This window comes from Amblyraja radiata, chromosome 4 (genome assembly GCF_010909765.2).
Source record: "Amblyraja radiata isolate CabotCenter1 chromosome 4, sAmbRad1.1.pri, whole genome shotgun sequence".
NCBI classification, from domain to species: domain Eukaryota; kingdom Metazoa; phylum Chordata; class Chondrichthyes; order Rajiformes; family Rajidae; genus Amblyraja; species Amblyraja radiata.
In genome coordinates this window covers 62,231,352-62,247,021 of record NC_045959.1, presented here as the reverse complement: position 1 = coordinate 62,247,021, position 15,670 = coordinate 62,231,352, and the positions used below count along the sequence as shown (strand labels likewise).

General features: G+C 42.0%; 1 protein-coding gene across 5 annotated transcripts in view; it reads right to left on the bottom strand.

Moving 5' to 3' along the window:
- Positions 1-15,670, bottom strand: part of yes1 (YES proto-oncogene 1, Src family tyrosine kinase) — a 58,529-nt gene that overhangs the window by 16,689 nt on the left and 26,170 nt on the right. For all 5 annotated transcript variants that reach the window (XM_033019614.1, XM_033019611.1, XM_033019612.1 and 2 more), the window contains 6 exons: positions 11,950-12,222; positions 10,512-10,611; positions 8,622-8,720; positions 7,120-7,223; positions 2,862-3,011; positions 2,139-2,294 (listed from right to left, as the gene is read on the bottom strand). In XM_033019614.1, the coding sequence (XP_032875505.1) occupies positions 2,139-2,294; positions 2,862-3,011; positions 7,120-7,223; positions 8,622-8,720; positions 10,512-10,611; positions 11,950-12,214 (874 nt within the window). In that variant the 5' untranslated portion in view covers positions 12,215-12,222. The remainder of the gene's footprint in view (positions 1-2,138; positions 2,295-2,861; positions 3,012-7,119; positions 7,224-8,621; positions 8,721-10,511; positions 10,612-11,949; positions 12,223-15,670) is intronic.

The following is a 15,670-nucleotide window of genomic DNA, read 5'->3' as shown; positions in this document are numbered from 1 at the left end:
GAAGGCAGGTACATCACTCTCCCTACCCCTCCCTCCCTCCCCACTCTTCCACTTCTCTCCCCATTCCCCTCCACTCCCCCTCCCCACTCTTTCCCCTCTCTCCCCCACCCCTCTCCCTCCTCCCCATCTTCCCCATCCCCCCTCCCCGACATCTCTCTCCCCATCTCTCACCCCCTACCCCGCTCTCCTTTCCCTCCCAAATCTATCCCGTTTCCTCCTCCTCCTCTCCCCTCCCTCCCCTCTTCTCAACCCCCCCCCCCCCCCCCCCCGCAAACGCCGTTGGGGAAACAGACCCAACGGGTCTGCACTTGGTCTAGTTATAATATAAAACTCTTGTGTCCGGCTGGCTGTGTGGCCGGGTGTGTTTCTGACTTGTGGTTGCCAGCCTTTGATTCGTTGCCACGCCAACGTCAGACGCAGAAACGCCCAGATTTTTTCCATTTCGGTAGAGATTTCACTCTTCATTCCAAGTATCCACTCCTGATTAAATTTCGTCGTGTTTATGTACACATTTTAAATAAAATCCTTCTCCCCCCCACCCCCCAAAATTTCAAAGTAAAAAACCCAGCTCTCATCCATAACATGTTGGTGAACGTTCCATCGTGTGATGTCACAATGCCCAATACTCACAGATGTCCAATCGGAATGGATTCATTTACATATGCCTTTGCAGCAGCCCCAGCCCCACCCCCCACCCCCGCAGCCTGTGTCGAAGCGCGTCATCACGTGTGTGGGAAGAGAAAGAGGATTGGGGGTGATAGGGAATGGTGAACAGATGGACTGTCCCTACCCTCCCCCTTCCACTCTCCCTCCCCACTATTTCCCCTCTCCCCCTCCCACCCCTCCCCCATCTCCCTCCCCCCCCCTCCTCCACACCTCTTTCCCCCTCCCTCCTCCCCTTCTCCATCTCCCTCTCCTCACCCCTCTCCTCCTCCCACCCCCTTCCCTCTCCCCCACCCCCCTCCCCTCACTCATTCCCTCTCCCCCACCCCCTTCCCCACTCTTCCCCCACCCCCTTCTCTCTTTCCCACCCCTTCCCACTCTTCCCCATCCATCCACACTCTTCCCTCTTTACCCCCTACCCCATCTCCCTCCTCGCCTCCCTCCCCTCTCCCTCTCCCCTCCCCACCCCTCTCTCCTCCCTCTCCATCTCCCTCTCCTCACCCCTCTCTCCACCCCTCTCTCCTCCCATCTCCACTCCTCCCCCCCCCCCCCCCCCCCCGGCCCGGCTCTGTCACGCTGGCGGAAGCCACGATCGGCTGGTCCCCCCGCTGCTTTTCACCGTCCTCAGATCGCTCCGCGGCCCGCAGGCTAACTCGGGACCACGCACCCCCCCCGTACTCGGTGTCTGAAGCGTTCGGGAATCAGTCCTCTGTGACGACCCGGAGATAACCGGCTGGCTCCGGGGGTACAGAGAGGATGCGAGGCCAAGGAGCTGACTCTGAGGCCGATGGCTGCTGGGCGGCCCTACCCCTCTCCTCCCTCCCTTCTCCACCCTCCCCTCTCTCCTCCCTCTCCCCCACCCCTTGCCCTCCCTCCCCTAAACCCATCTCCCCTCTCACCTCCCATCTCTCTATCCCCACCCTCCCCCTCCTCCACCCCCGTCTCCCGCCCTTCAGTCTCTGCCCCTCTCTCTCTGTCTCTCCCCATTCTCTCTCTGCCCTCACTCTCTACCCCCCCCTCTTAATAATATTAATATAATATCAAGGGGGGGTTAGTTAGTGTGGGGGTGGTTAGTGCATGTGACGCCGCATGCCGCCCCCCCCCCCCCCCCCGCCCTCCCACCGCAACCAGGCGTTGGAGGAACAGACCCAATGAGTCTGCACTTGGTCTAGTACACAATAAAACTGTAAAGTAAGCAGAACTGAGGACTTATTCAGAATAGTGATTCTATGCATGACAATAGGTGCAGGAGTAGGCCATTGGGTCCTTCGACCGTGGCTGATCATAAATTTGGCATCATAATATTAGCTCATTGTTCAAGTTTGTTTATTTAAACTGTGATTAATAATCATTTTGAAAATTGTGTACCTTTAAAAAGCCAAAGGCAAAACAAACTAATGCTTATCCTGACAGGTTGTAAATACCATGGTCTCACGAATTTTAACAGGTATTCATGCCTTCCCATATAAACTTACCCATCCACACTTCACCAAAACAACCTTGTCCAAGTTTAATTTCCAGACGCAAGGAATCTCGAGGAATCTCCCACGCATCTTTAGCTAGTCCCTGGGTTTGTGGTTTCACAGTAGGACACACAGTAGTTAATCTATGGCATAAGCCATCTGCATGATCTAAAGAAATTGGTAAAATTTAAAATATAATAAAGATCACAAAGTGCAAAACACAGTAATATGGAATGAAACTGACAAATCATAATGTTAAAATCCATTAATCTTTTACAATTCTGAATTTGTTGGAACTTTATTTGCTTTCTCAATTCTTTACCGTTTAGTCACATGACTGAGAGATTAGATTAAAACAAATTTGCTTTTCTTAGGTAACATTAGAATTATGAAATGCCCCATTTAAATGATCGCCAATTAAATCTTTTCTCATTGCAATGAAACAGCTATTATAACTAAGCCATGCTTTGATATATTTGAAAATTGTGTTCTAATCTATAGGAATAATAACATGTTGCATATGTGTCATTAAACATTAGTAACAGAAAGAGGACCTGCATTAACATTAACTCATGCAATGTTCTTTACTTTTCCACTTCCAGTATACACTGTGGCTCAAGTATAGGCTTACATGTTGAATTAAGTGGTTCTGTGCATGCATTTAGATCTCTCATCAATTTTCAAATAAGGTATGCATTTCTGAAATTCCAATCTTCAAATTAGTTTGGAAAGTACCTGTATAGTGTTTCACCAGCTTCTGTAGCGACTCGAACTGTGCTCGTGTTGTAATATAATAACCACCACAGTCCAGCTTTCTGATTTTGTAGTGTTTGACATTGTCAGCTTTTGCTTCATCCCAATCTCTTATTGAAAGGGAATATGCACCTGAAAGTAATTTAGAGCATTTGAAATTTGTAAATTTTCTTCATTCATGTCTCAGATTTCTAACTGGCTTCTACCGTTGACAATCAACGCAATAAAATATTTATGTCCGCTCGAAATATCATATCAGTTCCCTTTGATTGTCAACGTCAGCCCAGAGGGACACAAAAACACAGGCAGATCTAAACTTAATGCAACAGCACCTAATGTCTTCCCTTTGCAATTCTGCCCCTTCCCAATTTGCTGACAGCATTGCTTTAAACAATTGAAGACATTCACCAGACATGCAGTTACTTGCTCCCAAGCTTTTACTTGATGGATCTTTGTTCGCATCAATTGATTGTATAAACTCCCTGTACATCCTACTGCCCCTCCTTCACAAACCACAATCAGAAACATATTACGCATAAGAAGTGCTCATGCAGTACAAATAACATAGCTCAGTTTAATACAATACCAAAATATTACATGGTTATAAAACGTAGTACCAATACAAGTTGGAATCCTCTTGTACCTGTTTATATTTATAATTATATCCTAGTTATCGTTGCCTCCTGCTCATGTTTTTGTTAAGAGGGTTGGCTAGGCTGCGATATTATATGTTCAATATTAAAAGTTTGGAACATTTACATCACTTTTACGTAACGTAGAGCTAGTGCGAATGGGTGATCGATGGTTGATGTGGACTCAGAGGGCTGAAGGGTCTGTTTCCATGCTGTATCTTTCAATCAATCTCTGGCTCAGGGAGCAAAGGTACAAGGGGGAGGTGATAATAGCATTTAGTGACATAGTGAATACCTTTAAACTTCACGAAAATAGAGATGTAGGTGTGTCTTCTTTGTGTTTACATCTATACACTGGACCCAGGACTGGTCAGAGACATTAAAACTCAGGAATTTGAAGTTGGTAACTATCCACCGCCAATCCACTAATGAAAACTGGCACGCAGTCTTCAGACTTCCTCTTTCTTGTCAACATTTAGTTCCTTGGTTTAGTTGAAGACGTTGTTTAGTCAGAAACGCTGTTGCAGCACTACTCAACCACATCTCTCTCCTGCCACTGACTTATCACCCCCACAATTTGGTCCACAGTAGTGTCATCTGTGAATTTGTTATGTGTAGAGACGAGAGCAAGGAGCCAAGATGCAGCCTTGAGGTGCACCTGTGTTGATGGTCAATGAGGAGATGCTGTTACCTGTACTGCATTTAAATGGCCTAAAAACCTATTTCTTACTGCTGTACCTCTGGCTGCAGATTCCAGCTTTAAAAGGTCAGAACGTGTATACACGTGTTCTCCTGCATGCTGCCTGCAGAAAAATCCCCCTCTTCAATGCAGTAAAATGTACACAAATGACCTAACTCCGACATTTCTTTAATTATGATTTGTTCAGTCTCTGCCTCAGAGACCAAAACATACCTTTGATAATCTTTCTATTCACATCTGTGAAAGCTCCTATCATTTATTATCTTTTTAGCTTATTTACTCACATAATCTACTTTTTTTTCTACCAATTTTTCTATTCTACTTTGCTAATTCTTAAACCTTGCTATCCTACTTTTTTTCTTTCTGCCAATTGTTCTATTGCCATATGCAAATTTCAAAACCTTGCTATCGTAGTGGTTCCCTTTTAGTCAACACTGTGAAGTTCTTTTAAATGTTGTAACATCCTGAATGTTTGTACTTAGCCATCTATGGCAGTACAATGGATAGATAGAAACATAGAAAATAGGTGCAGGAGTAGGCCATTCGGCCCTTCGAGCCTGCACCGCCATTCGATATGATCATGGCTGATCATCCAACTCAGTATCCCATCCCTGCCTTCTCTCCATATCCCCTGATCCCTTTAGCCACAAGGGCCACATCTAACTCCCTCTTAAATATAGCCAATGAACTGGCCTCAACTACCTTCTGTGGCAGAGAATTCCACAGATTCACCACTCTCTGTGTAAAAAATGATTTTCTCATCTCGGTCCTAGAAGACTTCCCTCTTATCCTTAAACTGTGACCCCTAGTTCTGGACTTCCCCAACATCGGGAATAATCTTCCTGCATCTTCCTGTCCAACCCCTTAAGAATTTTGTAAGTTTCTATAAGATCCCCCCTCATTCTAAATTCTAGCGTGTACAAGCTGTGTCTATCCAGTCTTTCTTCATATGAAAGTCCTGCCATCCCAGGAATCAGTCTGGTGAACCTTCTCTGTACTCCCTCTATGGCAAGAACGTCTTTCCTCAGATTAGGAGACCAAAACTGTACGCAGTACTCCAGGTGTGGTCTCACCAAGACCCTGTACAACTGCAGTAGAACCTCCCTGCTCTAATACTCAAATCCTTTTGCTATGAATGCTAACATACCATTTGCTTTCTTCACTTGCCTGCTGCACCTGCATGCCTACTTTCAATGACTGGTGTGCCATGACACCCAGGTCTCATTGCATCTCCCCTTTTCCTAATCGGCCACCATTCAGATAATAGTCTACTTTCCTGTTTTTGCCACCAAAGTGGATAACCTCACATTTATCCACATTATACTGCATCTGCCATGCATTTGCCCACTCACCCAACCTATCCAAGTAACCTTGCAGCCTCCTAGCATCCTCCTCACAGCTAACACTGCCCCCCAGCTGCGTGTCATCCGCAAACTTGGAGATGTTGCATTCAATTCCCTCATCCAGATCATTAATATATATTGTAAATAGCCGGGGTCCCAGCACTGAGCCTTGCGGTACCTCACTAGTCACTGCCTGCCATTTTGAAAAGGACCCATTTACACCTACTCTTTGCTTCCTGTCTGCCAGCCAGTTCTCTATCCACATCAATACTGAACCCCCAATACCGTGTGCTTTAAGCTTGCATACTAATCTCTTGTGTGGGACCTTGTCGAAAGCCTTCTGAAAGTCCAGATATAACACATCCACTGGTTCTCCCTTATCCACTCTACTAGTTACATCCTCGAAAAATTCTATAAGATTCGTCAGACATGATTTACCTTTCATAAATCCATGCTGACTTTGTCCAATGAATTCAACACTTTCCAAATGTGCTGCTATCCCATCTTTAATAACTGACTCCAGAATTTTCCCCACCACCGATGTTAGACTAACTGGTCTGTAATTCCCAGTTTTCTCTCTCCCTCCCTTTTTTTTAAAAAGTGGGGTTACATTAGCTACCCTCCAGTCCTCAGGAACTACTCCAGAATCTAAAGAGTTTTGAAAAATTATCACTAATGCATCCACTATATCTGCGACTACTTCCTTAAGTACTCTGGGATGCAACTTATCTGGCCCTGGGGATTTATCGGCCTTTAATCCATTCAATTTACCTAACACCACTTCCCGGCTAACCTGGATTTCACTCAGTTCCTCCATATCATTTAACCCCCGGTCCCTTGCTATTTCCAGCAGATTATTTATGTCTTCCTTAGTGAAGACAGAACCAAAGTAGTTATTCAATTGGTCTGCCATGTCCTTGTTCCCCATGATCAATTCGCCTGTTTCTGACTGCAAGGGATCTACATTAGTTTTAACTAATCTTTTCCTCTTCACATATCTATAAAAAACTTTTGCAGTCAGTTTTTATGTTCCCTTCTAGTTTTCTTTCATAATCGATTTTCCCTTTCCTATCGGATTGGACATCAAAAGCATTTATTCAAAAGCATCTTTAGTCATTCAAAATGATCAATTATCTAAGTGTTTGCCACCGGTCATCTATAGTTATCTTTTAATCTATTTGTTATCTTTTAATCCAGTTATATACATACAATACCCGCCCTGGTAGATTTTAAATTTGAGACCGAATTTCCGACCTGTTCCCATTCCTTTCGAGTTCAGTACAAAATTATTTCAATATTAATACATTTCCCACTGATTTTCACAAAGATTAGTAACTGTTTGCTAACTGTTCCCGTCTGCAGTCTATGACTTCTGTCTGCAGTCTATGAGTTTCCATCACTTGCACAACAATTAAAGCTCCCCATAATTACAGCATTCTCCTTATTACAGGCATCTCCATTGACAATTTATTCTCTACTTGTTTCACCAAAGCTTATGCATGACTACAGGGCATCTAGGTTATTTGCCTTATTGTGTTTATTAAGCTTATTAAAATTGTTCCTACCTTTCGTGGTTTCACTCTCTCGAACCAAGAACGTGCCGCGTGGATTTCCTGTATGTAACAGCAATCGTTCGGCATCCTTACGGCCCATTTTTCCAAAATACCATCTACAAACACGTCATAAGACGAATAAAGAGCACTTTCAGTATTATTGATTTAACTGGATAATTCAACGTACAAAATCCTTGAAACACGTAAGGATGAGAATAGTTTGCATGAGGACATGGCATCATCATGGATTTGCAAAAAACAGAATGAGTTAATGGTGGCTTGCAAAATGCATCCTTATTAAAAGCAAATTTAACAACCAGGAGCTTGAACAAAATTATTGTCTTGTATTTACTTTAAGCAATTCTCAGAGTGTTCTCACAATTAAGATCAGATTTTGATAATTCCCAGCTGTAATCAGGGAATTGGGAATTCCCAATTCCCTATTACCAACTAGGGAGTGGTTCTGAACTACCATCTACCTCATTGGAGACTCTCAGACAATCTTTAATCGGATTAGATTTTATTGGTCTTTATCTTGCACTAAACATTATTCCCTTTATCCTACATCTGTACACTGTGAACGGCTTGATTGTATCATGTATAGTCCTTTCATTGACTAGACACTATGCAACAAAAAAGCTTTTCACTGTACTTTGGTACACGTGACAATAAACCCAACTATGTTCCCTAAAGAACAATTATTCCCAATTGCATCTGGAGTAGTGATACCACTCAAAGGCAAAGGAGGGAATTGACAGCATTTACAGGACAATGGGTTTCCTGCATGACCTGTCCAAAGTCGATTAAATTATGTACAAAAGATACAAGGAAATAACTTTGGACTATGACTCAAACTTTACTGCTGTTAACTTCTGAAATCTAAACAACATTTCAAGTTATCATACCGGTCTGCTCCACATGGAGAAGGGCTTATTCGAAGGCCCGTAAACATTTTAGAACAACACTAGGAATTGTTGGGTGGCAGTGGCACAACGGTAGAGCTGCTGCCTCATAGCACCAGACACCCAGGTTTGATCTGGACTATGGGCACTGTCTGTGTGGAGTTTGTACGCTCTCCATGACAGCGCAGGTTTTCGCCGGGTGTTCCGGTTTCCTCACACGTTCCAAAGTGTGCAGGTTTGCAAGTTAATTGGCTTCTGTAAATTACCCCTAGAGCGTAGGATGTCAAAGTGGGATAGCAGAACTATGGTGATCGATGGTCAGAGTGGACACAGTATGCCGATAGGCCTGTTTCCATGCTGCTCTAAACTATACAAGCAAGGCAGGTAAAAGTAAATTATTAATCAATAGTACTTAAGTTTGTAATATGCATTGCATCAGCAGAAAGAAATTGGCATGTTGGTTGAAAAGTTTGGAGGAATGCCAGCTTTATTTCAAATAAATATTCAAAGACATTTAAAAAGAGAGGGCAGAGCTTGCAGCAGACAACCAAAGGTGAAATTTCAGACATCTACATTAACTTCCCAAAAGACTTAAAATAAAAAAGGATTTACTCTTCTGCTTGGATGGAATCAGCTGGAGCCACATAATTGCTAGGAATGTAACCTTTCTTTCCCGTAGTGATAGAACGAGCTTCCCACCAGTCACCTTCCCTGAAGATCACAAAAGCAATAAGTATTCCAAATTATTAAACTGATCTAGTCACACAATCAGGGATACATTTACATTAAACCAAACCAAAATAATCAAACTAGAATTTTAAATTGCATCAAAAAATTATTAACAAGGAGAGCAACATGGATTTATGTATTTTCCAACCAGCAATCTCAATATGTCTATGTTCAATAAATCACTTTACAGTGCTACTTTTTTTTTAGAAATATGGCACCAATTTGTATTTGTGGGTGTAGGTGTTAGTTGAGGGGCAAATACTGACAAGAGAATTGTTTCTTCTGCGAGTCGAGTTAAATAAAGACCCATGTCACAGCCCATTCCAGCACCCAGATTACACTCAAGCCTTGAGGCAAAACACAGAACTTTCCTCATTTTTCTGCAGACATGTAATCCTATTCTCCCATGTTTGGCACCTATATATCAGAACCCCCTAATCCCCAATGATTTTCTTCACCTGCCTAATATATGGCCTGTGCCTGGTGGTCCATTCACCAACCCCGATTTGGCCTTGATAATGGACATTAAATTTTCCTCTAAAGCTCCAAACACAGACACAAATCATATTTGCAACTGTAGACATACATGGGGAAGGTCTCCAGCATATTGCTGTAATGATCAACATAGGACGCAGAGCAAAAAGACTGACTGCTTGATGTGCTAATCGGGTCAGGCAGCATCCGTGGAGAGTAATGGACAGATGCCGTTTCGGATTGGGATTCCTTCAGTCTAAAGTACTCTGACCTGACACATCTTCTGTCCATTTCCCTGTACAGATGCTGCCTGACCCACTGAGTTTCTCTAGCAGTCTGGTTTTTGCTCAATATTCAAGCAACTGCAGTCTTTTGCATTTCCAGCCAGAGCAGCCAATTTTGTGTTAGAAAATTTGGACAATCACGCTCAGAATGATCATCGAAAAGTCCAAATTGAAAACATTCAGTGTAGGAAAGAATTGCAGATGCTGGTGTTAAATCAAAGGTAGACACAAAATGCTGGAGGACATATAACTCAGCAGGACAGGCTGAGTTATATGTGGAGAGAAGGAATGGGTGACATTTCCGGTCGAGACCCATCAGTCTGAAGAAGGGTGATGACACGAAATGTCACCCATTCCTTCTCTTCAGAGATGTTGCAAACATTCAGATCAGATTTGTTGAATAATTCTTTACCTTTGGAAATCAACTAAATATATATGTTATGTACATTTGCATAATGCAAAGTTCAACAATGTAATTGTAGACAAATTGAAAGAAATTATGCAGCTGCAAATGGCTATAAGTATTCTGGTGTGATGTCCAAAAATTTACATGAAAATAAAATCAGAAAAATCTGAGTCTCAAGTCTTAGCAATTCCATGATTTTAATTTTTTGTTGACTAATTCTTCCTACATTCTTTTAGCACATTTTCCATATGAAGATCATGTATCTAGATCCAAAGTTAACTACAATTTGTAGTTTGTAGTTAATTTTGGATACTGATACACAATCTGCATTCAAAGTATATAAGAGGTCACAGCAGGGTGTGACGATGGAAAATATCCATATAGTTTAGTCTTTCATTTCACTAATTTCAAGTTTTACAAACCATACAAAGGAAGCCAATCTCAGGGGTGTTTTTGTACACTGGAGTAATATCAGGGATTATTTAGGGTTTGATCATCCGAAGTTTGTTAAAAAATATTATCATCAAATTTGTGCAGAAAAATAATCATGCAATAAACTACAGAATGCATCTAAAATATCACTATTTTCCAACAGTCCATAATACCTACGTATTGTTTATGATCTGAAATCTTTCACCCTTTTTGAAAGATAGATCTTCAGTTGTTCTTGCTTCATAATCATACAAGGCCACAAAAATAGTTACGCCACCTTCAAAAAAACATATATACTACAGTTACCACCTTTTCTGTGTTTAAGATTTTCCCATTTTTAACAGTTTAAAGCACTTCTGAAGCCCACTAACCTTTATGTTGTGTAGCGATTAATAGTTCATGTTGATTAAAAAAGTTATACAAGTTTGCTAGTAAGTTTGAAAAAACCTATTTTATAAGAATGGTCATAGAGTCACAATAAACTATTATAAAGGAAACCATTCAGGCTATTTATCTGAATTGATGGGAAGAACCTTTCAGTCTAATCTCATCTCTCAGCACTTGATCCATGGTCCTGCATGCTACAACTCTTCAAGAACACATACAAGTATCTATGAAATGCGATTAAGGTTTCGGCCATGATAAGAATTATAGAACAGAAAATTGCAGCACAGGAACAGGCCCTTCGGCCCACAATATCTGTGCCGCAGATGATGCCAAGATTAACTCTCATCTGCCTGCATTAATTTTTCTCTGTATTCCTTGCATATCCATGTGTCTATCTCAAAAGACTTTTTGTTTACAACACCATATAAGAGTTAAAGCCAAGTGACGAACTTGTTGATAAAACTTGAAGCTAATTTGGAAGGCTGTGACTTGAGATCACCAAGTCAGAATCTTAAAAGGTTGAAGATTGTACCACAAGATTGTAGTTCTGCCTTTAGCAAAGAACAACAAGCTGTGGAAGATTGTGCAATTATCTAATTTAACAGTGACAATTACAGAAGGGGCAGTGTTTGAACAATGACAAACTTCTCACAAGCAATGGTCGTGTTGAGATAAATACGGTCAATTAGATACAAGACTGTTGCAAAATAGCAGAAAATAAGAGGCAAGGAGCAGACGTGTTCAAGCAGCAGCAAATGTTCCATTCGTGCAAATGTGTTTCAACTTCTGGAGATGACAAAGGGGAAGAATTTTGGTGGAGAATTTGAAATTAAATCTTAACACTAAATTGCCAGTGTCATGGGAAATGGGGAGTAATGCGATGTTAGAAGATCGATGTCCATGGCTTCCTGATGAAGTTTAAGCCTTAGTAGGATCTGAAATGAGGATGAGAATTTTCAAATCTGCAATGGACATCGGAACCTGACCAGAAAGACTAATATGTGAGAGCAGTATGGAATAAAATTCTTGCAATTATCCCAAGATAACTTTCTTCATTCCATCGTGACAATTTGGTATCATTTTTACTCACTTTAAGTCTCAGTATCCAGATAGTATCGGTGGAAGCTTAGAAGCTTTAAAAACTGCTCTTTAATTATTTCTCTATTGCTAGGCATTTAGTATGAACGTAAAAAGGCCAATATACACTAAGGCTTGTGTTGCTACTCACCTGTAACACCACTTGCAAACTGGGTCGGAACAATACTAAATGACGATGAAGCGCCTCCAAATGGTGCCATACCAGCTGACCCACCAAAAGGTGTAATGGAATGTTTGTTGAAGTTACCAGATTGTCCCTTTGATGCTGGTGATTGTGTCAGTTGGGTGGGATCAGGACCATACTGAGTAATATTTGCAGCAATGGTTCCAGTAGTGTCACCTGGTTTATACTTCATAGCTGGCTCTTTGTCCTCTTTGCTCTTTATGCAACCCATGACTGAAGCTGCAAACAAAAGAAAACTGTAAGTGTACCCTATTAAATTAACTGCCTTTTACATTAAATATATGATCTGAACAAATTGCATAGAGCAGGAAACGGAAAAGGCAAAATCTTCATGTGGATCATAAAAAAAGCATCTGTCTGTTTATACATTGTTACAAAAACAGAATACTAGCTTAAATGAAATTAAATGGATTGGATAAAAGAATATACACCATTAAACCTGCACCATGTAAATATTAGACAACAGAAGGAATTATTTACCTTGCTTCCCCACCACCCCAGAGTTTTGAAAGCATGAAGCCCAACTTTCAAACTTTGGGTGTTAAGAACAAATACAGGTGATCTTCAAACAAACACAACAGTGATTGCCGAGCATCAAATCGAGAGAACAATGGTGAGAACATAGCCGATGATTGTGCATCAAATTAGGTCAATTTATGACAAGAAATAAAGAACCAAGGATGTGGCATAATCAACCAAGAAAGTTTGTAGAAAAAAGGTGTTTGTGAGCAGATATTTTGTTTTCTAAATAGAAAGTAATATGTAAAACTAAAATATCGAAATACTTCTTACACGTGGAAAGTTACATTAGAAATTCCAAATGGTACTATTGTACAATGTTGGATCAGATCAGTCCCCAAAACAAAGCATGGTAAGAAATAAACTGAACTGAAAGAAATTAAAACTAAAGAAATCTACTTCAATTGATTTCAATATTTTCTACCACCAATTTCAGGAATCGTATAATTCATCTATAGAAACTTAACAGGCCAAAATTGCACATTAATGCCATGATAACGGCTCCAGATATATTTAAGGATTTGGGTGACGTTTCAGGTCAAGAACCTTCTCCAGTCTGAAGGGTCTCGATCTGAAATGCCACCATTCCTTCTCTCCAGAGATGCTGCCTGTATGCTGAGTTACTCCAGCATTTTGCATCTACCTTCAAGTTCAAGTGAGTTTATTGTCATGTGTCCCTGTATAGGACAATGAAATTCTTGCTTTGCTTAAGCACACAGAAAATAGTAGGCATTTACTACAAAACAGATAAATGTGTCCATATACCATGATATAAATATATACACACATGAATAAATAAACTGGTAAAGTGCAAATAACAGAAAGTGGTTATTAATAATCAACGAGCCAGGTTTAATAGCCTGATGGCTGTGGGGAAGTAGCTATTCCTGAACCTGGTTGTTGCAGTCTTCAGGCTCCTGTACCTTCTACCTGAAGGTAGCAGGGAGATGAGTGTGCGGCCAGGATGGTGTGGGTCTTTGATGATACTGCCAGCCTTTTTGAGGCAGCGACTACGATAAATCCCCTCGATGGAAGGAAGGTCAGAGCCGATGATGGACTGGGCAGTGTTTACTACTTTTTGTAGTCTTTTCCTCTCCAGGGCGCTCAAATTGCCGAACCAAGCCACGATGCAACCGGTCAGTATGCTCTCGACTGTGCACCTGTAGAAGTTAGAGAGAGTCTTCCTTGACAATCCGACTCTCCGTAATCTTCTCAGGAAGTAGAGGCGCTGATGAGATTTTTTGATAATTGCGTTAGTGTTCTCGGACCAGGAAAGATCTTCAGAGATGTGCACGCCCAGGAATTTGAAGTTCTTGACCCTTTCAACCATCGACCCGCTGATATAAATGGGGCTGTGGGTCCCCCTCCTACTCCTTCCAAAGTCCACAATCAGTTCCTTGGTTTTGCTGGTGTTGAGGGCCAGGTTATTGCGCTGGCACCATATGGACAATTGCTCGATCTCTCTTCTGTATTCTGACTCATCCCCATCAGTGATACGCCCCACAATAGTGCTGTCGTCAGCGAACTTGATGATGGAGTTCGCACTGTGGTTCGCTACGCAGTCATGGGTATAGAGTGAGTACAGCAGGGGGCTGAGCACGCAGCCTTGAGATGCTCCCGTGCTGATTGTTATCGAGGCTGACACATTTCCACCAATACGAACAGACTGTGGTCTGTGGATGAGGAAGTCGAGAATCCAGTTGCAGAGGGATGCGCAGAGACCCAGTTCTGCGAGTTTGGTAACCAGTTTGGAGGGGATGATTGTGTTAAATGCCGAGCTGTAATCAATGAATAACAGCCTGACATATGAGTTTTTGTTGTCCAAGTGGTCCAGTGCGGTGTGGAGGGCCAGCGAGATCGCATCCACCGTTGATCTGTTGTGGCGGTACGCGAACTGCAGTGGGTCCAGGTTTTTGTCGAGGTAGGCGTTAATTTGCTCCATGATCAGCCTATCAACTTCATCACCACCGGCATTAGTCCACTGGTCGATAGTCATTGAGGCACGTCACCTTACTCTTCTTGGGCACCGGTATAATTGATGCCTTTGATTTAAACCAGCAAATGCAGTTATTTCCTACACATTTAAGGATATGATGTTTAATACCAAAAATCCACAAACTGATTTAGATTACAAAGGATTATAGATAATCTTAACCACATGTGGCAAATATCCTGAAGCACTTCCTATACAAATTATGTTGAAATGCTATTCAAATGTTATATAATGTAAGCAATTGTAACTTTTTACAAACAGCAAGTACAAAACTAATGTACACAAAATTGCTGGGGAAACTCAGCGGGTGCAGCAGCATCTATGGAGCGAAGGAAATAGGCGACGTTTCGGGCCGAAACCCTTCTTCAGACTGATGGGGGGTGGGAGAAAGAAGGAAAAGGGGAGGAGGGGGAGGAGCCCGAGAGCGGGCGGATGGGAGGGTGGGAGGAGACAGCTAGAGGAGACAGCAAGGGCTGTGGTTCTCCTCCCCTTCCTTAACCCTCTAGCTGTCTCCTCCCACCCTCCCATCCCCGCCTCGGGCTCCTCCCCCTCCTCCCCATTTCCTTCTTTCTCCCACCCCCCATCAGTCTGAAGAAGGGTTTTGGCCCGAAACGTCGCCTATTTCCTTCGCTCCATAGATGCTGCTGCACCCGCTGAGTTTCCCCAGCAATTTTGTGTACCTTCGATATTCCAGCATCTGCAGTTCCCTTTTGAACAAGTACAAAACTAATGATTGCTTTGATGGTGCTGATTATGGAGGAAACACTGCAGGATAATGGTAGAACAGTTAAGTTCCTTGAAAGTAAAATATGGCAATTGCTGGAAATCTGAAAACAGAAAATTCTGATAATCTGTAACTAAGATAGCATTTGCAGAGAAAAACAGTTATTGTTAACAATTTGTAGTAATCAACTGGAAAAGTTAAGTGTTTCTTTCCACAAATGCTACCTGACATACTGACTCAGTGACCAGGGAAAAATATTCCATCTACCCTATCTATGACCCTCATAACTTGTTAAACCTCTATGATTATCCATCACTAGTGGGAAGAAAAAAAAGTTTTGATAATATGTTGGATCTTCCAACCCAATGCTAGGGCTAATGGTGAATGTTTGCCTGTTTTTTCCAGTGAAATGGCATGACCAACCTGACCAA